Source organism: Prionailurus viverrinus, chromosome A3 (assembly GCF_022837055.1).
Source record: "Prionailurus viverrinus isolate Anna chromosome A3, UM_Priviv_1.0, whole genome shotgun sequence".
Lineage (NCBI taxonomy): Eukaryota > Metazoa > Chordata > Mammalia > Carnivora > Felidae > Prionailurus > Prionailurus viverrinus.
In genome coordinates this window covers 103,090,971-103,114,737 of record NC_062563.1, presented here as the reverse complement: position 1 = coordinate 103,114,737, position 23,767 = coordinate 103,090,971, and the positions used below count along the sequence as shown (strand labels likewise).

The window sequence follows — 23,767 nt, the reverse complement described above, 5'->3', positions numbered from 1 at the left end:
TTGGCCCAGGCCATTGCTGCTGGCTTTGGCTGCCACTACTACATGAGTAGCTGCAATTGGCACCTGCCACTGCACAGGCATCTGCGTGCCCCTGCACTTGGAGGAAAAGGCAACCTATGGAATGGGAGAAAATATTTGCCAACCATTTATCTGGTGAGGGGTTAATATTCAAAATGTATAGGGAACTCATATACCTCAATAGCAAAAGAAATATTCAGTTTAAAAATGGGCAAAGGACTTGAGTTGAATAGATATTTCCCCAAAGAAGACATACAAGTCAACAAATACATGAAAAGTGCTCAATCAACATCAGGGAAAATACAAATGAAAACCACAGGAGATATCACCTCATACCTGTTAGAGTATTATCAAAAAGATAAGAGACAAGAAAATGCTGGCAAGGATTTGGAGGAAAGGGAACCCTGGTGCACTGTTGTAGGAATGTAAATTGGTGCAGCCATTATGGAAAACAGTATGGAGTTTCCTTAAAAAATTAAAAATAGAACTGTCATATGATCCAGCAATTCCACTTCTAGGTATATGTCCAAAGGAAATAGAGTCACTATCTCAAAGAGATTTTGGCACTCCCATATACATTGCATCTTTATTCACAAATAGCCAAGACGTGGAAATGATATGTGTCCATCTATGGATGAATGGATAAAGAAAACATTATATACATGTAATACATATATTACATATATACACACACAGATATAATGGAATATTATTCAGCCATAAAAAGCAAATCCTGCCATTTTCAATAATGCAGATGAACCTTGAGGGTATTATGCTAAGTGAGTAAGTCAGAGAAAGACAAATGCCATGTGATCTCACTTACATGTGGAATCTAAAAACATTGAACTCATACAAACAGAAGTAGAATGGTGGTTACCAGGGGCTGGCGGTGGGGGAAATGGGGAGATGTTGGTCAGAGGGTACAAACACTCAGCTCTAAGATGAGTAAGTTTCAGGGATCTAAGGCACAGCTTGGCAACCATAGGTAAAAATACTGTATTGTATACTTGAAAGTTGCTGCGAGACTAGAGCTTTAAAGTTCTCACCATAATAACAACAACAAAATGGCAGTTATGTTAGATTAAGGATGTGTTAACTAACCTTATTGTAGTCAACATTGTAGTTACACAATATGATATTTCAATTCTGTCTCAGTAAGGCTGGGAAAAAAAGGGCACACACACAAAAAGTGGGATTTTTTTTTTTCATTGAACATTTGTTAAGCTCTTGTCCTGAGCACTGTGCCAGATGTTGGACTGAAAATTAAACTCACCCGCATGATTGTTCTGCAGGATAAAATGTGAAGTTTGTAAAAATAACAGTAAAGTGCTGTACAAATATGGTTATTCAACGACTGTGGGCATTACAGGGGATTTTTTATTTTCTCTTCAGTAAGAGTATCTTTCTTATGTAATAAAAAGGAATTTGTGGTGTTGGTGGTTATTATAGTGGACCTATTTCACTTGGTTTTTTATTGCCTCCAGGCCATTCCAGAATTGCCATTTGGGTACTTCTTATCATCTCAATAACTGAGGAGATAAAGCACTTTCTTAAGAGAGGAATAAAGGTCAATAGTATTGTTTTTCTAGGAAAAGGGCCTGGAGGAAGCAGAGATAGGAAGGGAATTGGCAAAGATAAAATTACTTTTGTAAAATAGCAAAGTTAGACACAAAAATTGGGCACTAGTACCATTTGTTTTTATAACTGGAAAGGACCTTAGATACCATCTGGTCCAAAGGAATCCATTTTATAAGTGGGAAGATAGAGCAGAGAAGTTAAGTATGATTATAGGTCAATCAAGTTTGTGTAAAAGCTGGAATCCCAGCCTTTCACTCTTCTTCTTCTGCACCTGATGGCTAACATTGGCCATGAACAATATCACAGTCTATGGTGATATGGTGATATAGTGAACAATATCAAAGACAGTCTATGGTGGCTAAAATAGATATGTTAGTGATGAAGGGAGCCTGAGTCAGCATACTTGGATATGAGGTTTGGTCCTTGTTTTGTGCCAAATCATGGTGCCATTGGAACAAGTCACTGCCCTCCTCTGTGCCTCTGTCTTCTTTTTCTTCTGAAGAGGGAGGGAATGGTGGGGTAGAAGCACACATTCAACAAACCCCTGTTATCTTGGAGCTAGGTCACAGGGTTGGGGGTGACCAGTTTACCCACAGAATTAAATTTGCCCACAGAATTAAATCCAAACTGTCCTGTGTCATTCTGTTTCTTCTAAACACCAGCCTCGCCTCCTTCTATACTAGCTATGTCCCACCCTCCCTCTGGTCACATCTGACTCAGCCCTCTGCACTTCCCTCTCTTTATCTTCTTTGCTTCTGTTTCATCTGCCCCATGTCTGTTAATAGAAGTTCTCATTTTGGGGGGTCTAGCTTTTATGAAAGCTGTCTTGAACTTCAGCTTTTATGAAAGCTGTCTTGAACTTCATCCCTGTTCTTCCCTACACCTTCCCTGCCCAAGCCAGAGTCTATGTTTATTTCCTTTTGTGGTCATGGGACCGGGTTAGTATGTCTCTTGTTATACTTAATGTTGGGACCAAAGATTCTGAGACTTTATCAGCCAGAGAGATAAACAACTATGGTGTGTGGACTGTAGCCTGGACTTGCTGATGCAGGGCCTCTGCCTTCTCCCCAAGTCTCCCCACTGTTTCAGGAATTTTCCACAGTTGTGGTGCAGCCCACAAGTTCAGGGGCAAGTCCATGCACATCTTTGCTTCCTCTCTTCTACAGTTGACTTCCTTAAGTTCTGGGAGTCCCAGAAAGCTGCTCCACAGCCTGTAGAATGAGTGGGGAGGGGTCTTCAACAGTTATGCTGTCATTTGGCTCCCTGCAAACGGCAGGAGGCACAGACTCTCAAAAAAATTGTTGCATTGCTCTCTGGTCCTAACCTGAGGGCTCAAAACCAGTCCCCCAGGCTAAGCAGGAGGATAGATATAGCCCACCTTCACTACCATATTTGTCTAATCTTTCTGCTCTCTAGAGCAGGTATTAGATATATAGTATGTGCATATAATGTGTATTATATTGTATTATATATAATATAAATTACATGTAACATATATATCATGCTATATATTATATATGTGTATACATATATGTATATATAAAATGTTACATGTTCTGTGTATATATATAATATGCATATAACATTATATGTACTCATTAATTTTTGAATAAAATTGCTTATTTTGTAATTTACTTTTATTTTCATGCAGCACCATATAATGAACATTTATCCTTGCCATAAGATAGCCTACTTAAATGTGATCTCCAATGGCTGCAAAATATTCTATCATGTGGATATACCAAAAGTTATTTAACTGGTTTTCAATTGTTGGGTGATCAGGTTTTTTCCAACTTTTTAAAAGTTAGTTTGAATAATACTAGTAAACAGCAATAAAATACATAAAATTTGCTACATATCCCTGCTTTTTTCCTATAAGTAGAATTTCTGGGCCAAAGGAGAGGCATTTTGAAGATTTCAGATACTTATTGCCTTTGTACTCTTCTATTCAAGGTTTATTGCATTCAGCGTGACTCACAGTTTGGGGAGCAGAGGAGGAGGTGGAGACAGCGGTCCCCTCCCTGTCCCCACAGACCTCCTTGGGTGAGGTTAGAGAGTCTGGACAGGTAGAGCTTGCCCTGGTAGATCCTGCTTCCTGCATTTCTTTTTAATCCACCCAGCCCAGTCTTACTGTCCAAGTGTCTTTTAACTCCAGGAGCTTAAGCACTGAGGGTGGGTCAGGGTTGGAGGAGGGGCTGCAAAGCTTCCATGGCCTGGGGAATGGTGGCGCCAGTCTGGTCCAGGGTAACCCAAGTGATTCTGGTTCTAAGGAGACAGGAGAAAAGGGATTGACACAGAAGTTGTCAAAGTATAAGTTTTAAGGTGTTAAAAATATAACTCTCATGGGACGCCTGGGTGTCTCAGTTGGTTAAGCGTCTGACTTCGGCTCAGGTCATTATCTTGTGGTCTGTGAGTTCCAGCCCTGCATCGGGCTCTGTGCTGACAACTCAGAGCCTGGAGCCTGTTTCAGATTCTGTGTTTCCTTCTCTCTCTGCAACTTCCCCCACTCGCACTCTGTTTCTCTCTCTCAAAAGTAAATAAACAGTAAAAAAAAAAAAAATTAAAAAATATAATTCTCACAAATATATAGGAAATGTGTCAAAACTTTATTTAACTCCATATTAAGGCTACCAAAAGTATGGCAAAGCTAGTCAAAGGAGGAGATAAGGGACAGATCTCTCTCTGTCTCTATATCATCTATATCTATATCTAATCTATGTATCTATATATCTATATCTTTCTATCTCTATCTCCATCTATCCATATCTATATAATCTCCATACATAGATAGATATAGATACCTATATATGTGTGTGTATATATATATATATATATATACACACACACACACACACACATACACACACATATATGTGTGCGTGTGTGTGTGTGTGCATATATATATACATACACATAAAGTCAGTGGAATAAAGAATGTTGGGGTAAGATGGCAAGGTTAGATATAAACCAGGGCAATAATATCATAGCAGCTGAGTTACCATTTTTCTGAACAGAACTACTTTGCTATTTTACTGGACAAAAATGACTCAACCCCTCAATCTTCTGCAAGTTAATGTCTAACTCTATAGTGTCTGGGCCTTGACCATGAGTAAACAGTAAATCAAACAAAAAGATACTTTCCTGTAGAGAAGGGGTCAGCAAACTGGTTTGTGGGCTCAATCTGGCCTTCTGCCTGTTTTGTAACAAAAATATATTGGAACACAGCCATATCCATTTGTTATAGATTGTCAATAGCTGTTTTTAAGATATAACAGCAGTGTTGAATAGTTGTGCCAGAAAACCTTATGGTCCTCAGGCCTAGAAGATTTACAATCTGGCCTCTTACAGAAAATGTTTTGTGGACCCCTGCCCTACAGCATTGGATGCTTTTTAGGTGGGTTTGTTAGACAGTGAAAATGCACAAATAGTCTTTTTGTCTTTTCCCCACATTCTGGATAACCTTTCTTAATACAATATTTTAGCCCTTTCCCTCTTATTTCTGACCTCAAAGAGGCAGTTCTATCTTAGCCAGTCTAGTTATTTAGACTTTAGTGATGCCAAATGTGTAAAGAGCAGGGAGTCTAGGGCATGGCATAAGGATTCTAACAATTTGGAAGAGAAAGAGTGGAGACAGCTGTGTGGCAATGGATGCAAGAAAAAGAAAATTCCAAAAAATGTGGCTGGGGCTATGTATACTTTTCATGGGGTTCATGAAAATTTAAATTCAAATTGCTTTTTGTTGCCAAAGAGTGTGTGGGGTGGGGGATGGGCAGCGGGTGGCAGGATAATGGATGGATGTTTGTCCTTCTGGGACTCAGTGCTGAGACTCAGCAGCATAGTTGCTCATCATCAGGGATTCAAAGGGACTGTTAATGCACTGGGAAGGGGTAGGACAGGCACAGCTTCATAAAGACCACTCTGGGAGGGTCCTCCCTCCGTGGTCTTCTGAATTGAGTTCTGTGAAGGAGGCTGACTTCCTTAATGTCAAATTTTTGGGGGCGGGGGGGTGGTTCAGTGTTTAAATGTTGCATGTATACATGGAAAAGACATTTACAATTATTGGAGCCTAAATTTACATAATTAATTTTTTTACAATTATAAATTTCAAAAAGCCAAAATTTTCTTAACATGTTATGTTCAACTTAAAACTCTTGCTGTTCTAGGGACACCTGCGTGACTTAGTTAAGCGTCTGACTCTTGATTTAGGCTCAGGTCATGATCTCACAGTTTGTGGGATCAAGCCCCATGTTGGGCTCCATACTGACAGTTCGGAGCCTGTTTGGGGTTCTTTTTCTCTCCCTCTGTTTCTACCCCTCCCCCGCTCTCAAAATAAACATTAAAAAATATTGCTATTCTATTTATAATGCCAGTTTTTGATATAACAATGAGAAAAACCGTTTTCACTTTTTAAGTTCCTGCTCAGTTATTTTATTGCTTAATGTATTAAGTCCCCCTAAATATTTACCTTTCTTTTCTACCACAGTTAATTGAGGTCCCTTAAATACTTTAAACTACAAATTTAATGTATCTGCAAATTTAATATATAATTCTTTCAAATACTTCAAACGCCTGCCAAGGCAGACTTAAAAACCTAATAAACAAAATATTTCCAAGCATCTGAGTAATTTCCTGTAACTTCAAAAAAAAAAAAAAAAAAAGCAAATGAAAACCAAAGTAATAAATCAGGCTATAAAAATTGAAACAATTTTTACAAACATAAGCAAATTGTTTTCTACCCTTCAAATTAAAACCCGAAGTCTAATATCAATTACGCATTTCAAATTGAAATTACAAAGATAAATTTCAGATTCTTTAATGTTTCAGTTTCTTTAATTGTTTCAAACTCACCGAGTAACAAAGACAGATTACCGGGACAATCTTAAAACTTATTTCTAAACATAAAAGTGTTAAAGCTGTGGGTTTCATTTACATCATCAGCTCTATGCTTTTTTTTTTTTTTCTTAAACATTTTCTTGGAGTTGTAAAGCCATTTAATACAAGGGTACAGATCACTAATTAACCATCTGAGATGGTTCCTAAGCCAAAGATTCTGACCCTGAGGTTCCTGGGTCAGATTCAGGAACTTGTTTTGAGCTATAGGTTTGAGAATTTGAGACAGTGTCATTGGTCTCTTTTTGGATAACTTGATGCAAACCACCTGTAATTCCTAGAGTCAATTCTTAGAGTTGGGGCCAGGCTGGTAAGTCAGTGGGAAGCCTTAGCTGTGAAATGGTCTCACAACTAAGCCCCATAGACACCTTTCACATGTTACCGTTGCCCAATTTTTATCTTAACTGCTTTCAACTTTTTTCCACCTGATACAGAAAGATGAGATCTTTCCCCTTATTTGGTACTTAGTTATTATCTTTTATTGCTTTATTAGCTAATTTCCAAATTTTTTAGTATCTGATTTTTTTCAACATTTGCTGAAGACTACAATCCTGCACTCACTATAATGATTAACGAGTGCTTTAAAATCTCAGCATTCTTATGTATTTAGTGCCTGTGATGGCATAAATTCTTATGCATTTATTACCTGTGATAGCCACTGCTCACAGCTGCCATATGATAATGAGTAGGAGGGAGATGCCTCTGAGACTTTTCTAGAATCCAGTAGGACCTTAAAACGGGTTGAAGGAAAGCACAACAACATTTGGAGTTTGGCAGAGGATGACTCCAAGAGAATGTGCCAGTGGCCAAGGCAGCTCAACCCGTTTGGTTTGAGAGTAAGATCTGGGCAGTGAAAATGGTCCTGCTTACAGAGCCAGGAGAGGAGAACTCAGTCTGTGCAGGAATAACACCCACAGGGACCTGAGTAGCTAGTGTGACTGAGCACACTCTGTGGATCTCAGTCAGAAGACAGGCATGGTCAGGAGAAGAGTTGCCTTGTATTTCTCCCCCAGGAATTACTGACCGACTTGTATCTATCCATATACATCACCTCCCTTCCTCACCTTCCCTCAGGACTACTCTAGTCTTTGCCTCCTGTGATCCTCCTTTTCCTCTCCTGTATCATTTCTCTCCCTCCTACTGATTGATTTATACGAGTCTACCAAACCTACTGATGTGCTGTAACAACTCCCATCTTAAACATAAATATCCTATTTGATTTTACAGCCCTCTCCAGCTACCACTGTGTTTCTCTATCCCTCTTGCTCCCCCTTTTCTTTTACAGCAAAACTATGCAAAGGAGTCTTGGCTACTCACTGGCTCCATTTGCTTGCCTTTCATTCTCTCCTGAATCAATTCCTAGAAGGGCTTTGTCCTTAAGCTCTGTCCTCTTGTTATGGCCACCCACAACCTCTTTTTCACCAGAGTCAATGGCCAGGTCCTCATGTACATGACCTCTCCGTATTTGTTGGACCTGCTGGACCTCCTTCTCCTTTACCCGCTTTCTCCTGTTGCCCTCTCCCTTCTCCTGGTTTTTCACTCACCTCACTGGTTACTCCTCCTCAATCTCCTTTGATGGTCTATTTCTTCCTTTCGACCTCTCTATGTTGTCGTTCCCAGGGCTCAGTCTTCAGCCATTCTTTCTTTTCCAGCAACTCACGCTTGTTAGGTACTATCAGGTGACCCATGGCATCATACACTTTCTACATGCCAGATACTCCTGAATCTGAATCTAAAGGGAGATTTGGATTTTATATTCTGGTGGCTAATAGGTATCTCAAATATAGCTTGGTTAAAACAGAACTTTTGGTCCACCTCTTTCTCCCCAAAAGAACATGATATCTGCTGCTTCCCGAGGCTGCCCTATTTCTTTAAATACCCCAATTTAGCCAGCTACTCAGCTCTTAAACCTGAGTCCCCTTTGATTTCTCTCTTTCTCTCATCTGCTACATTTACTCCATCAGCCAGTTCTGTTGTTTCTATGCCCAGAATATATCCCCCACACTTATTACCCTGGTCCAGGATACTATTATTTCCTGCATAGTCCATTGCCACAGTCTCCTAACTGGTTTCTCTGCTTCCACTTTTGTCATCCTTTCTTCCTGTCCCCAGGCTCCATTCGTCACACAACAGCAGATGATAAAGAATGCAAGAGATTATCTCTTCCGTGTTTAAGAACCTCTAATGGTTTTGCATGACACACTAGGTCCACCCTTCTTGCATAGAGACCTGGCCCTTGTCCCTCTCTCCTGTGCTCACCCTGCCTCAGCCACATTGGCCTTCTTACTGTGCCTTATTTATGTCAAGCCCACTTCTGACCTTGGGGACTTCACGTCTAGAAGTTCCCTTCTTTTGGCACACTGTTCCCCTAGATCTTAGCAAGATTGATACCTTATCTATATTCAGTACTCTACTTAAGCTACTTTCTCAGAGGGACATTTCCTGACCACCTTACCTAAAATAAAATAAAAATAACATCTTTCATTGCTAACCCACCCAGTTATTCTCCATCCTATTGCTGTGTTTGGTTATTTTCCTATCACTGACGATGAACTGACCCACAGATGCTGGAGCTGATACCTGACGTTGCCCCCACCCTGCATTGTTACAGAGGAAGAAAAAAGGTCAGAGTTAAGAGTGGGCCCAGGCTTCTCACTCCAGCCTTTAACCCCTCACCACGAAGTAGAGCTCAGTTAGGTGCTGTGTCGTCACCTGATGCCCTGACATCAGCTGTGGTCACTCCTGGCATTCATCCAGTCCAATAAACAGCATCAGGGCAGGCAGCCATGTGAATAGCAGAAAGGAGGCAGGCTTACCTTCACTTCCCATTGTATATTTGCGCTTCTACCCTTCAAGAAAGAAGAGAACGCCAGTCTTCCCACACATTGCTCCTCTCAGGAAGTTACATTGCTCTGGGGAATCGGGACCCCTGGGGCACTAAACAAAGGGAATGTCTCAGTCCCCAGTGAAGGACTCCAAGGACTTTTGCAGTTTAGGGTGATTTCCATTTCTTAACTTCCAACAAAACTGAAGAAGGACCTAAATAAGTTGTTGAATAATAAGTCATTAAACATAATTTTTGATGATAGATGACTGACTATGTGATTTTGGCAAGTAACTTAGAAAGATTTCAAAGAATTGTGTGACGTAGCTACAATAAAATTCCTTTCATTCCTATCTGTGTATTATTTATATGTACGTGTTTTCCCACTACCTATAGGATCAATGTTGAGTAGGATCATTCTAATTATGAGTAATATATAAATGTATGAAATAACTTTTTAAAAAGCTTGGTCTCATCAAGATATATCACAAGTAATCAATATGCATTTTTTTAAATAAAGAATATCAGTCAGTCTCCTTTTTTTTTTTTTTTTTTTGATGTTTTACTATTTATTTTTGGGAGAGACAGACACAGCATGATCAAGGAGGGGCAGAGAGAGAGAGGGAGACACAGAATCCGAACGAAGCAGGCTCCAGGCTCTGAGCCGTCAGCACAGAGCCCGACGTGGGGCTCGAACTCACGAACCGTGAGATCATGACCTGAGCTGAAGTCAGACGCTTAACTGACTGAGCTACGCAGGCGCCCCGCCAATAATCAATATTCGTAATATGTTTATATATTTATGTTATTTTGATCAATTGTATGCTAACAATAATTGTAATGATGACTCAATCTAGAAGAATTTTTTTAATTTAACGTCCTATATTTACATAAAAAAATAAGTTTTTTTAAAATTAAGTTTTGATTGAACACATTTTTATTATTGCAAAGAAGTATCATAGAATGATCAGTAAAATGTTTTTAGACATGTGTTACATTATATTAAGATTTCATGGGAGAAATGAGTGGATATATCAGTTCAAGAAAAAAAGGAATGTGGTTAATTTTCTCCCGTTAAAGTGGAATTTTTAGATGTATAACATGTAATTTTTAGATGGATGACAGTAAGAATCAGTCACTGAGGTATTAGGATTTTGTTGGATATGTTTATAAGTGATGTAGCAGTTTTCTTTTTATGTCAAATTTACAGTATTCCAGAAATTATAACCTTTGTAATTAACTATTTAAAATCACAAAAAATTTTAGATTTTAATCTAAAACATGTATGTTGGCAAAGGGGTGAAGTCATAGTTTTTCAGAATTCTTGTAAGTGGTTTGTATGCTAAAATATCAGAAGACCAATATCTTACAAGGATTAGGGCCTTGGAAGGGCCTTTTGGGGAAGGAATTGGACTCACTGCTCTAGAAGTGAGGCCCATGATGGATGGTGCATCAAGTACATTACATACTTGGGACAAGGGTCTCATCCCCAAGGCTAGGAGGGCACCGAGGCTTAGTTCCTCTACTTGACATCTCTTCCAGGTGTTCCTGATGTGTTGTATTTTATTTTACTTTATTTTTTGTTTCAGAGAGAGAACGAGTGGGGTAGAGGGACAGAAAGAGAGAGAGAGAGAATCCTAAGCAGGCTCTACCCTCAGCACAGAGCCCGATGTGGGGCTTCATCCCAGGACCCTGGGATCATGACCTGAGCCGAAATCAAGAGTCAGACACTCCACCTACTGAGCCATCCAGGCAGCCCAATGATATATTGTATTTTAAAGCCAAATACAGTGTGTAGATGCTCCTGTATGTATCTGGATTCCACACATCCCTCTGCTCCAGGGACTCATCCAAACTGAGCCGTCGCACGCAAACCATGTGGACCGTCTGGCTAGGTGATTCTTCAGGTTGACTTGCAGTGTCAGGCTGCTCAGGTGGTGGCTAGGACTCCCTCATCTCACACTTCTGATCCCTGGCATATAAAGGATGTCATACCTTTTCTGTCTCTGAGGGCTGATGGGTTTGGGTGCCGGGATGGAGGTGAGGGGCTGGGGAGAAACAGAAGCACTGGCCCCTTCAAACAGCCTGTGTGGAAGCTCAGGGCCAGGAAGAGGGTGGCTGAATACCAGTAACAACTGACACCTTGGTCCCCTGAGGGACCCAAGCACTGGCTTGCCCAAGCACAGCTTCACCTGGGTCCCTCTAACTGCAGCTGCCTTATTTGCCAGAAGGTGAGATGTTCTCAGAGACAGGGAGACCCCTGATTTGAGAGAGTAGCCCAGGCCCCGGGCACCCTCCTTGTCTACCTTTCCTGCTCCGTGTGCCTCGTTTCATGGTTTCATGATTTGCTTTCCAAGAAGGATTTGAATTTTCATGATTATTTGTGGAAGCAAACAATCATACTTCTACAAATAAGAAACATACTGCTTTGGGACTTCCCAGGGGGAAAATCTGTTCACTGGGCTTGCTCCAAAGTGCCAATTTAGAAGTCAGGATCTATCTGGGTGAGATGTGATAAGAACTGGGAAGAGGCTCTGACTTTGGTTCTGCATCCCTGAGTGGGCATCACACCAGTTCTCTAAGTCATTCTCACCCTGGCTTCCAGTTGAATCAGATGTTTGTGGATAATTCAGCAAGGCTGTCCAGGGGGATGAGGAATGTGGCAGGGAGCAGGTCTGCACAGAAGGCAGGCTGACTTATCCTTCCTTCACTGGAAGGACATTGTAGCAACCACCCACCCCCAACCTAGATAAGCTCCCACACACCACTGCATCACTTACCTTCCCCCCACCAGATACTTGCTTACTCCAGCCCAAGCATATGGGATAAGCCACACCCTAACTGTATGGACTCAAATTTATAAGCACTTGCCTCCTACTGTCTGGGTACATGGGATCTCCTTGAAAGCTGGTAGCTGGTAGGTGTGGTGTGTTACCTGCTGGAGGTGCAGACAAATCGACTTCCCAGCCCATTGTAAAGACTACCTACTTCCGTTATATTGCATGTGGTTGGTAGAGTGGGGGGAGGGTTCTGGTTCTGGGGAGGGATCAGATCAAATCATCTGATCCTTTCCACTTAGAAACAGGCTATTTTGGGGCTCCTTGGTGGCTTAGTGGGTTGAGCATCCATCCGGCTCTTGATTTCGACTCAGGTCATGATCTTACAGTTTCTGGGATCAAGCCCTGTGGTGGGCTCTGTGCTGACAGCTTGCAGCCTGCTTGGGATTCTCTCTCTTCCTCTCTGTCTTTGTCCCTCCCTTGCTTGCATGCTTGCATACAGTGCGTGCATGCTGGCTCTCTCTCTCTCTCTCAAAAATAAATAAATAAACGTTAAAAAGAATTAAGAGTTAGAAATAGGTTATTCTTCTTTTCCAGGATAAGAACACCTAGTGCAGAGAAAGGGAGAGCTCTTATCAGGGAAAGAACTTGGCTCCAAACCAGGAATAGAATAGCCCTTGGAGGGTCAATTTTAGTCTTTGGCTCAGTTCCGAGAATTGAAACCCATGTCTTTTGAACATTTTAATGCAGAGGATTGAAAAAAATTATGTAAGTAATTCACAAATACATTCTTCTTGTAAAAAATTCAAGCATGAAGCTAAAGTTCCTGTTAACGACCTCCCCTCCTGCTCCACCCCCACCTTACCCTACCCCAAGTAACCACTATTTTTAGTCTAGTCAGTACCCTTCTAGAGTTCTCTGCCTTACATACTCTTAGAAGCACATGGCCATGCATTTTGGATGTGCAGTGCTTTTTTATGTAAATAGTATCATCCTGTGCTAACAGTTTTGCAGTTTGACTTTTCCTCTTGATGACTTGTCTGAATCTCTTTCCATTTCAGCACTATTAAAAATTTTTTAAAACTTAGCATGGTTTATTTAACCTTTTCCTTACCAGTGGGCGTTTATGTTGTTTCCAGTTTACTTTGTTGAACTTTTTATAAACAATTCTAAAATAAACATCCTTGAAATTGTTTGGGGAAGGCACCAAACAGCGGAATTGCTGAGTCATAAGTCATGTTAAAATAAATTAGACATGGGGCGCCTGGGTGGCTCAGTCGGTTAAGGGAGTGACTCTTGATTTTGGCTCAGGTCATGGTCTCAGCGTTTGTGAGTGCCAGCTCTGCATGGGGCTATGCACTGGCAGTGCAGAGTGGCCTTGGAATTCTCTCTCCCTCTCTCTTCCCCTCCCCTACTCTCTCTCTCTCTCTCTCAAAATAAATAAATAAAGATTAAAAAAATAAATTAGACATGGCCAAGTTTCTTTCCCAAATGGCTGTACCAATTTGCACTCATATAGTTGATTTGGAATCTGGCTTCCTATGAGGTTCAATGGCTTCAAGTTTGTCATTCTTTCTGGCATGTTCTCCCTTTGGACCTGAGAGAGGTGGGTGGGATTGTATCAATCAACCAAGGAAAGGGGACAGTATCACTGCTGGGGATCCCAGGGGTACTTCTGCTTTCTTCCCTGAACTGGCCACCAGCCTCCCACCAGCTCTATCATGTACTGGGGAATGAGCACCACTTGGGTACCTTCCCATCCTTTGCACTGCAGTTATGAAGCAGACAGAGTTGGGAGAAGGAGCTCTTGCCAGGTGGTAGGGCCTCCATCGAGCTCCTGTGCCCTAGCTTGTTCTGCGAGTATTCTGAAGATGAGCAAACATTTCTAATACATTTTATCTTGATAAACGAGCAATGTCTTGCAATACGAGTAGTATGTGATGCCGAACATCACATGATCACAACTGAGCCAATGATTCTTCTCTCTCTCTCTCTCTCTCTCTCTCTTTCTCTCACTGAGGGATTGTGGATGATTGTCTCCCATGCTCAGATGCTCAGTCTCAGGCTGCGGTGTTTGGCAGAAATCAGTGATTTTTTTCAGAACGTTGGAAGGTGTCCACAGCTGGCACTAGTGTATTTTTTGTCCCTTCAAAGCACCTCTGGACGACAGTCCTTTGCTTTTCCATACAAGAGTGAGCTTAGAAAGGCTTTGCTTCATTCTAGGTCAGGCTGCCTGCAGATATAGACCCTTTCCTCTGCTGCTTTATTGCCAGTTACATTAAATACAATATATGACAAGAGTTTATTAATGCTATATGGTAGTCAACATATTGGTGTGGAATGCTTTGTGATTCTTTTATAGCTGCATTATAGAATGCATATAGAATGGCATCCTATTGTATCGATGTCTCATAATTCATTTAGCCAGGCTCCCATTGATAGACACTTGGGTTATTTCCAATCTTTTGCTTTTACAAGTGATGTGAAATGAGTAATTTTGATCATGTATTATTTCCCATGGGTATATTTCCACCTGTAGGATAAATCCCCATGAATGAAATTGCTGGGCCAAAGGGGTTGTTTATTTGTAATTTTCATAGTTATTATCAAATTTTCCTCTATATGAGTTGTACCAATTTATACTCCCACCTGTAGTATCTTAGAGTGGGGGTTTCCCCAGTCTTCCCAACAGGGTATCTTGTTAAACTTTGATTTTTGGTAATCTGATAGGATAACACTGTTATCTCAAAGTACTGTTAATTCAATTTTCTTATAAGTTATGTTGAGCATGTTTTACTCTGTCCAAGATCTAATAGTATTTCCTTTTCTGTGGACTGCCTGTTAATACATTGTTTTGTTAGATTTTTGCCTATTGTTTTGTTGGATTTATGTTCGTGTTTTTTTCTAATGCTTTTGAGGGAACTCTTTATATATTAAACAAATTATCCCTTTGTGTGAGATACAGTTACAAGTATTTTTTCCCTAGGTTGTTTTGGTGTTTTGACTTTGCTTCTGGGGACTTCTGCAATTCTGAAAGTTTACTCTTTGCATCATTCATTCTTTATTCTTCACTCCATGCTTTTGATGATACTGGTCCCACTACTGAGAGTACCCTTTCCCTTCTTTTCTGTACAAGGAATCCTGCTCATTCTTTTAGGCTTGACTCATAGGTCGGTCCTCCTTGACCCTCTGTCCTTCACAGCGGATGTTGTCACTCCTCCTGGCTGCTCCTTTCATACTTTAGCTTACCTCTCTTTGCCAGGTTGCCTTATTTTTGCTTGTATATATCTGCCTCTCCTATCTAACTAGAAATGCCTTACCTGTCTTGTTTCTGTAGCTCTTAGTACATAGCATTTCCCTAATACATGTTTGTTGAATAAATGAGTAGAGAAATTGTTGGTGGCTGTTACCACCAACCCTTCCTCCCTTACTTCAGCTGATCCTGTTCTTCAGATGAAACTTGTGTACCAGATATCCTTTTCTTGAAAAATGGAAATGAAGGGGAGGGATAGGGAGGCTTGTCTTTGCTGGCCGGTGATGTTCCTAGGTATTTTGCCACGCTCAGAGACGAGGATTGGGCTTACAGCCTCCCAAGGAGAACTCTCATGGCCCCATTTATCTTTACTCTTCTGGATCAGATCCCAGAAAAGGCAATTACCACATAGAAAAAAAAATTTTTTTTTCAGTGAAATTTATTTCAGAATCATGGAAGCAGAGTGATCATACTTAATCATTCATAAATATTCCTATGTAAACAATCTGAGCTTATACATTTTTCAGCCTTGGTGAAAGGGCTTGGTATAAAGATGGCACACTAGTGCAAATTAAATTAATTTCATAGATATTGAAGGCTGGGCTCTTTTCACAGACACTGATGCTTCTTGGCCCTCTTGACTTAAATTAAATAGACTAACCCACCAATAAATAAATAAATAAATAGTTAAGAGGTTGTTCATCAGAGGCTGGGCACAAAGGACAGAGGGTTTCTTTGAACCTAAAGTGTAATGGTTTCTGCCAGGGTGGCTTTGAGTGAGTAGAAGAGATAAAGGTGACCTGGCTCAGTAGAGGGGACCTGAGGATTGGCCCTGGGAAGAAGGGGTTATTCCTCCTGGCTGGCGGACAGATCTTCTTAGCAGTGATTTAAGGAAGACAGCTGTGCATTGATTAGATAATAGTGAAGTTCAGCCTGAGGCCATGTTTAAGCCCTTCTATTCCCCTTCCGCCAGCCAGCAGGGGTTATTCGGCACATTTGGACTCTCTTTAGGGTACAGGTCTCTTTAGGAAGCGCTTTCCATGATGAAGTCAGTTATATCCTGACCACCTTTGGTATTTCCTAGGAAGACAGGCATTTCTTCTGCTTGAGAGGTGCTGATGTACCAGTTGGGGAACTGGGAAGACTCAAATTCCACATTGCCCTTGATTTCTGTCTTGTTGAAGACAAATCGCTTTTCCATCTTCTTCTTTGGGTAAACTTTGGGGTCTAACATCTGCAGCAAAACAGAAATAAGAATTTTTATGAGGGAAGGGACAAAGACACTCAGGTAAAGTTATTCTCTTGTTCAGCCAGAGAGGAAATGATGAGTCCTAGGACCAGGATCCAGACTCCTGATTTATCTTTGTGATACCAACTTTCTGTGTAGTGACTAAAAGAGCTTTTTCTCTTTTCTGAAACTTAATATCAAATGGTAGGGAGCATAATATAAGTGAGAATTAAAAAAAACAATTTTTTTAATGTTTATTTATTTTTGAGACACAGAGAGACAGAGCATGAGCGGAGGAGGGCTAGAGAGAGGGAGACGCAGAATCTGAAGCAGGCTCTAGGCTCTGAGCTGTCAGCACACAGCCCGCCATGGGGCTCGAACTCACGAGCTGTGAGATCATGACCTGAGCCGAAGTCGGACGTTTAACCGACTGAGCCACCCAGGCGCCCCTATAAGTGAGAATTTTATTAAAAAGTGAACATTAGGTGAAAACTTGTAGGACTACCTAATTTCCAGGGACTTTTGCTGTATTTTTCTCTATGGCCCTGGTTAGAATGACTTCAACTTAGAATTGAAACTTTTGCTGGCAAAGCTGGTTAGGGGGGTGGGGTGGCAGGTGATTTTGAGAGTGGAGGAGATGACAGGTGACAGCTCCCTTGAATTGATTAATTTCCTAAGGTGTCATTTATCAAATGGAGTAGCCCTAACAATGTTATAAGCCTTCTAACCCTAACACTGTATAATCTGTTGGGTGGTCACAATGGCAGGACATAATAACATCAGCAAAATGACTTAATTTTCCGTGGTGGGAGTGAAAGTTTCATGCATTTGGTAGTTAAATGTATTTACATTTATGCAAAATTACCAAGTAGGTACGCTCCCATATTTTCTGAGCAAAAAAGGTGGTTGTTTTGGAAATAAATGAGGGCTAAATGTGCTTCAGTGAAGCCTAGGAAGCCTTCAGCCCCTGGTACTCACCTCCAGCTGTAGGGTGGGTTTCCCGTCTTTCATCACACAGGACAGGTACAGGTTATTTTTCTTGATGCACAACACTACTGGTATCTTCTTACTATTTTCCTCCCCATGCACAAAGCTCATGCGGAACACCACTAGAGAACGGAAAGGGGCCTTGTGGTCAGGAACGCACAGCCACGCAGGGCTGGCCCAACAACTGGACCTCGAGCCCAGGACTCATACAATTAACATCTTCTGTGGGAACCCACACTAAGATTCTTATGGCCTAACAGACAGGATAAGTTGGCTTGTCACAGACAGTAGCGGGTTTAGTTGCCTGATTTCATATTTTCTAGAAAGAAGGTCTGCAGGGGTTTCTTAGAGCCTCATCACAGTGGCAATGAAGAATTAGGGGGTCTGATTTTTAAATGCTGAAAGAAGGAAGCCATTTTGTGACTGGCCAGTGGTGTGCCCATCTGTATGGGCAGAACAATTTGATCAATGTGCAAGGCAAGAAAAGAGGTAGATCAGGGCTCCCGAAAGAAATCAGGCACAGATCTGTTTCAGGAACATGGAGCAACAAGTGGGAAGAACTTGGGAGAGGTGAGGCTTAGCTGGGAAAAGTGGCTCCAAAGAGACATTCATTTTAGTCTTCCTTAGTCACCACCATCTCATTTGGGGGGCCTTGAGGTCATGCTCACAACCCAGTTCTGAAGAAACAGGTTCGTCCTGGCCTGGCTGGGATGCCTCTCTCCAAGGTCAGCAGCCTTGGAAGGGAACAGCCTGCTCCTTTCAGCTGCTCCCTTGGCTGCCCTCTTGCATACAGGGTTCAGCCACAGTGGTGAGGTGCCAGGCGGATTCCCACAACTAATGGGCTCTCCAGACTTGAAACATTTGCTGGCTACAGTAGAGAGAGATAAGCTCCTGCTTGCCAGTAAAATTTCCCTACAAGGAACCATCTGGTATCGGGCGGGAAGGATGTTTGGATTAAGGGGGCAGGGTTGGGAATGCGGATGGACACAGTATCTCTTCACCATCCTAGTTTCAACCTCAACGACAGGAAAAAGGAACCCACAGGCAGTTAGGTCATGTCCATCAAATGACCCCTTTCTAATGGAAGCATTGACATTACACTATCATTCAAAGACTTGGCTGGACAATGGTCCTGGGTGTGCTTGAGCATTCTAATTTCTCAGAGTCTCATCTCTTGCTAAAAAATGAACATGCTAAGGGAATCAATCTGGTGTCCTTGCTAGGACCAAAACACAAATGTTTACCTGTTATACATTATACATTTTCCCACTTAGGTCATAATTTGCCTTATTGTACCACTTTGTTAAAAATGTGGAGAGTTAGCACAGGGTCAGGAGGCCAAGAAAAGAATCAAAACGTCCCCAGTTACCTTGTTGGTTCATATTCTGTCCATTGAGGTGGAGAGCCCGCAGCTCGTATGAGCCAGACAGCACCAGGCTCTTTTGGCTTATGTCTCGGAACGTGTAGTCCTGTGACTGTATGGCCGCATCACACACAAAACCGTCATCCCACGTGTCACAGATGATGGGTTCTGAAATGTGGAGCATATATGCTGTTTAGGAGGAAAATTGGAAAGGCAGGCCAGATGATGTAAGGCAGCAGAATTTGGTGTTTTGGAGGACATCTGAGCATGTGTAGCTGGACTTCGATTATAACTGGTGGGGAGGAAGTTGGGGTGTGCGAGAACTCTGGACTTGGCATCATGAGATGTAGATTTGGGCTGCAGTTCCATTGCCGGCTGCAGACTAACAATAGAGCTACTCACGTAAAATGGCAACGGCCATAACACTAGCCCAACAGGGACAGTGTGAGACTTGCAGGAGGTAGTGCAGATGAAAACCTCTGAGAATGGGAGAGTAACTGGCAAATGTGAATAGTTATGGCGCTTTTGTGTTAAGAATAGTTTCAACTAAATTCATTTAGTTTCTAGGCTTCTCTGTTTTTCTCTCATTGCTGGCTCTTCTACATTTGAAGGACTTTAGCTTTAGGGTAGGTTCGTTGTCTGTTGAGTTGTGGACTCTGAAAAGGACATGACCAGAGATCTCCTGTCTGCCCTTGGTTCTCATTAAGTACCTTCTTCAAAGATGCAGCAAAAGAGGCTCTTCAGGTCCTCATCCTGGAGGGGCTGTGAGCAGGGAAAAGATATCTTCTTCAGTTTCTCCATAGCCACAATGACCGACACGGCATGCCTAAGACTCTTGTTGTCGGGCTGGTGGGAGATTTGCAACTGGATGCCCTCATCTCCCAGAAAACTGTGGCTCAGGTTTTGGAGGCAGCCCTGTGGAGAGACCCAGGAAGAGTATGTTAAGGTGATTGGGCCAGAGAGCTCCCATTTTGACATCAGAGAAGTAGAAGGGGCCTTAGAGAGAACTGAGCTTCTAATGATAAACTCTCTTCTCTCTGAAGCATATAGAGGTTAAGTGGTTTACCCATGGTGAGTTAGAGACAGAACCCAAACCAGAACTGTGGGCTTTCTGATGGCCTAGATGGTATTCTTTTAGAATAAAACCCATGTCTACCTCATTTATCTTCTTCACAAACTACTCCACCTGGCCATAAATTTATACCTTCTTCAACTGCGTCCTCTTGGGTCCCTAATGCTCTAACACTGTATATTTAATTTTTCATGGCAATGGTGATCATAACATTTTCTATTCATCTATGTTCATTCAACAGGTTTTTAATTATCCTATACAAGTTCTTTCTTTTTTTCTAAACACTGTTTTATGAGCATTCTACAAGTACTTTACAAGTGGTTACTATGTGTGAAATACGTTCCCACTTTCCCGTTATTCAGAGAAACCGCAAAACTGCATGAGGGCTTAAGTGAGGTTGCCCTGGTGGCTGATAATGGTTTGAATGCTCAACAGTTAAAGAGGCCTCTAACAGCACAGAGGAAAGCTGAGTGAGAGAAGTTCCTGCTCAGAGCTGAGGCTCCAGATGAGGCAGAGGGAGAGACAGGCTGTGGAAGGAACAGCAGGGAAAGAGCCAGACAGAGAAGCACCCCGCCCCCCACCACCTCCCCTCAGGGCTGGAGTACACCAGTTACTGGTTTCAAAGCATTCAGAGAAATAGGCTTTGAACAACAATAGGGACTGACTTATTAGGCTAGAGGAAGCTGCCATGAACTGAAGAAGAAAAAAAAAAAGTCAGAGAAAAGTGGCTGCTTGCTAATCTGTGCAACTGACCTGGCTGGGTTGATGGCACCTTGGAAAGTTATTAGGCCTCATACAGAAAAGAAGGGACATCCTGAACGTCAAAATGGCTCTCAGTAAAGGTGAGAGTCAGAGAAACACCCATTTCCTGGGATAAACTTAGCTATCACTGACAGTATTTCAGAACTGAAGGTTACAGGAGGCCCACAGCTAAGAGATCATCTAGTGCATGCCCCTTATATTTCAGAGGTCCAGGGGGTGAAATGGCTTCTTTAAGGTCAAATAGCAAGTGAATGATTTTCTTTCAACTCCCAATTCATCTTTTTGTTTACATCATCCACATCTTATTGTCATCAGCTCTATCCCAGGGAGCAAAAAGCTATTCTACCTTTAAAGGGGGCAGATGTACATGAACTCCCAAGGACTCCAGTGACTAATGTAGGCCGAACCCTCTCTTAAAAGGAGAATTAAATTTGCACTGGAGCCTGGGCCGCCTTCCAAACAAGAGGTAGCAAACTTTATCCCCACAGCCATTCCTCCTCGCCCTCCATGAACATGGCCACCATCGCCAAGCCTCAGTGAGTGACTGTGGGAGCAATATCGTGCCATCTGCATCTGCCTCACTGGAAGAGGTGAAAGTCCTTCCATCACAAAATGCCACGGGAACAAGGTGGCCCAGAACCCTTTTCCTGGAGCCTTTCTCATGTCTGAGTCCCTCCAGGAGTTGTGAGCTTGGCCCACGGTCTCACCTTCATCTTTTCGGGGCCATCAGCCTCAAAGAACAGGTCATTCTCATCACTGTAATAAAAACAGAGAGATTGCTCAGTTAGTCTCCCAGACACGTTTTGTTTTCCCTTCCCTGCAAACAGTCTCCACTGTTAATAGGAAACTGCAAATAGCATGTCTCTTAAAGCTACTGAAAGCTGTTGGCAAGTTTTATGCTAATATACACGGGCAGCATGGGAGGCGGGGCAGATATCCCTTGTACTCTCTGTTGGATCCTGAGACCTAACTTCCAGCCCAGTTAACATCTGAACTTTTCCTCTCCATCAAGCCAAACTTTGCCAAGGAGTCCCCTGTATTGTGCACTTGGAATCTTTTTTTCCTGTTTGTCATCTGCAGGAAGCCCCTGCAGCAACAACATCTGAATGTCCTATGCGGCCCCAAGGCTGGACTTGTAGTGGGAAATATGTCATTAAACCAGGTTCACTTGGAACCCCACTTGCCACTGGAAGAGGCAGTTTGGGGGACAAATCTGGTCTCCAAGCACAGATAACACTCCACTCTTGAAAGAGGAACCCTGCTCACATTGCTAGTCTCAGTCTCCCCACTGACCTGTAGTAAGCCATCATTTCACTGGTGAGTTCAGGTACTGCTGCCATGGCCATTTCAGAAACCTGGGTAAAGAGGAGAAAATGAGTAACTTCTTGCCAGGCCAGTCCCCACGAGGGCCGCCTTCTTATGTGAATTTCCCTTAGCACCTGCAACATGGCAGGCATGCAGAGAAACAGCCTTTGAATGAATGAGTGAATGTGTGAAAGAGCCTTCCTTTGGGTCCAGAGGAAACAGTTGCTAACCCAAACCCAAACCAGGAGCGTATTTGTTAGATCTGGAGCAGAGGCTTTGACACTGATCTCTCAGATGTCAGCTGCTACATAAGCAGTGCCCATTCCCAGAATATTTCACAAATCATAACCATAGTAGTACGTGTGGCATCTTTATAGAAAACCCAGCCCTTAGACAGAGAGGAAGGGAGAGAGGGACAGAGAGACTTGATTAGAATCGAGTCATAAAGAAGAGTTAGTTCAAGTTGTACCTGAGTAATGAAGACTGACTGGAGAGAATAGAATCCCGGAGTGGGCTGCTGTGCCTCGAGAGATCTGCTCTCTGCCAATTTCAATCTCATTCTTTTATATTCTTTAAAAGCAGAAGTAGAGAGCTGAGAAATTTCCCCTTTGGTTAACTAATTTCACAATCAAGTTTTTTTAAAAAAAGAATTGATGGGAACTTCTGGGAGAAGATAAAATGAAATAATCCTCTAGGCCATGGAAGGGCAAATGGTAGCAAATGATGACACATCTTTGCAAATGTGTCATTATGCAAATATATATTGTTTTCCTGAAAACAATTACATGAATGGTGTCAATATTAAAATACAGGATTTTCCTAGGCTAGAATAATGTTTTAATTTGGTATCTCTGGGGGCAAAGTGGAGGACATAGAGATACATACGCAAACATGCTTCCTTAAATTTAAATTTAGGAGGCTTCCCACTTGGAGATGGATTAAGGGGTAAAAAGAAATGACAGTAACCCTCCCAGTCTGTATTGAGGGTGCTGTTTTCTACTTTGGGAGCTCAGGGTCCATTATAGGAGCCTCTGGGGAGACAGTTGACCTCCTAGGATGGGGCAGAAAAAATATATTTATGCAGGGGTTAGGCTCCTGATGGGGCTGGGGGAACCTTGGAGACAAGCTCATGCAACCCTTTCAGAACAGGTGCTGGTACCCTAGCCAGTTACAAATGTAATCAGTATCAATGCTTGATGAACAGTGCATGAGCCTGGATTGAGAATGTATTTGAAAAGATTGTGAATAAGTCAAGCTTTCAGGAGCACAATTCCTCCTTAAAATGCAGATAAGATGTTTTCTGCTTAAAATAATTTTTCTGTTAACTCTGAAATGTGGACTATTTTTTTAAAGTTTATTTATTTATTTATTTATTTATTTATTTATTTATTTATTTGGGGGGAGAGAGAGAATGAGAATGAGGAGGGGAGGGGCACAGAGAGAGACAGACAGAGGATCCAAAGTGGGCTCTGTGCTGACAGCAGACAGCCTGATGTGGGGCTCGAGCTCACAAACCCAAGATCATGACCTGAGTGGAAGTCAGACGCTTAACCGACTGAGCCACCCAGGTGCCCTTGGACTATTGTTTTTATAAGACTATCTAGCTGCAACTATATGTCTTGGTATCTCCAAGAGTTATTAGACTGTTTTTTCCCCCCAGATCTATTGAGATATAATTCAAAAATAACACTGTGTAAGTTTAAGACGTAC

The 23,767-nt window shown here is 42.0% G+C and overlaps 1 protein-coding gene across 1 annotated transcript; it reads right to left on the bottom strand.

The window, feature by feature from the left end:
• Positions 1-15,798: 15,798 nt before the first annotated feature.
• IL1B (interleukin 1 beta) lies at positions 15,799-22,584 on the bottom strand. The gene is made up of 7 exons (XM_047853233.1): positions 22,527-22,584; positions 22,046-22,107; positions 21,460-21,508; positions 19,629-19,833; positions 18,925-19,086; positions 17,547-17,677; positions 15,799-16,574 (listed from the first exon to the last, which is right to left on the bottom strand). Exons 2-7 carry the CDS (start codon positions 22,096-22,098, stop codon positions 16,365-16,367), a joined length of 810 nt encoding a protein of 269 aa, XP_047709189.1. The 5' UTR covers positions 22,099-22,107; positions 22,527-22,584; the 3' UTR covers positions 15,799-16,364.
• Between the last annotated feature and the right edge of the window lie 1,183 nt (positions 22,585-23,767).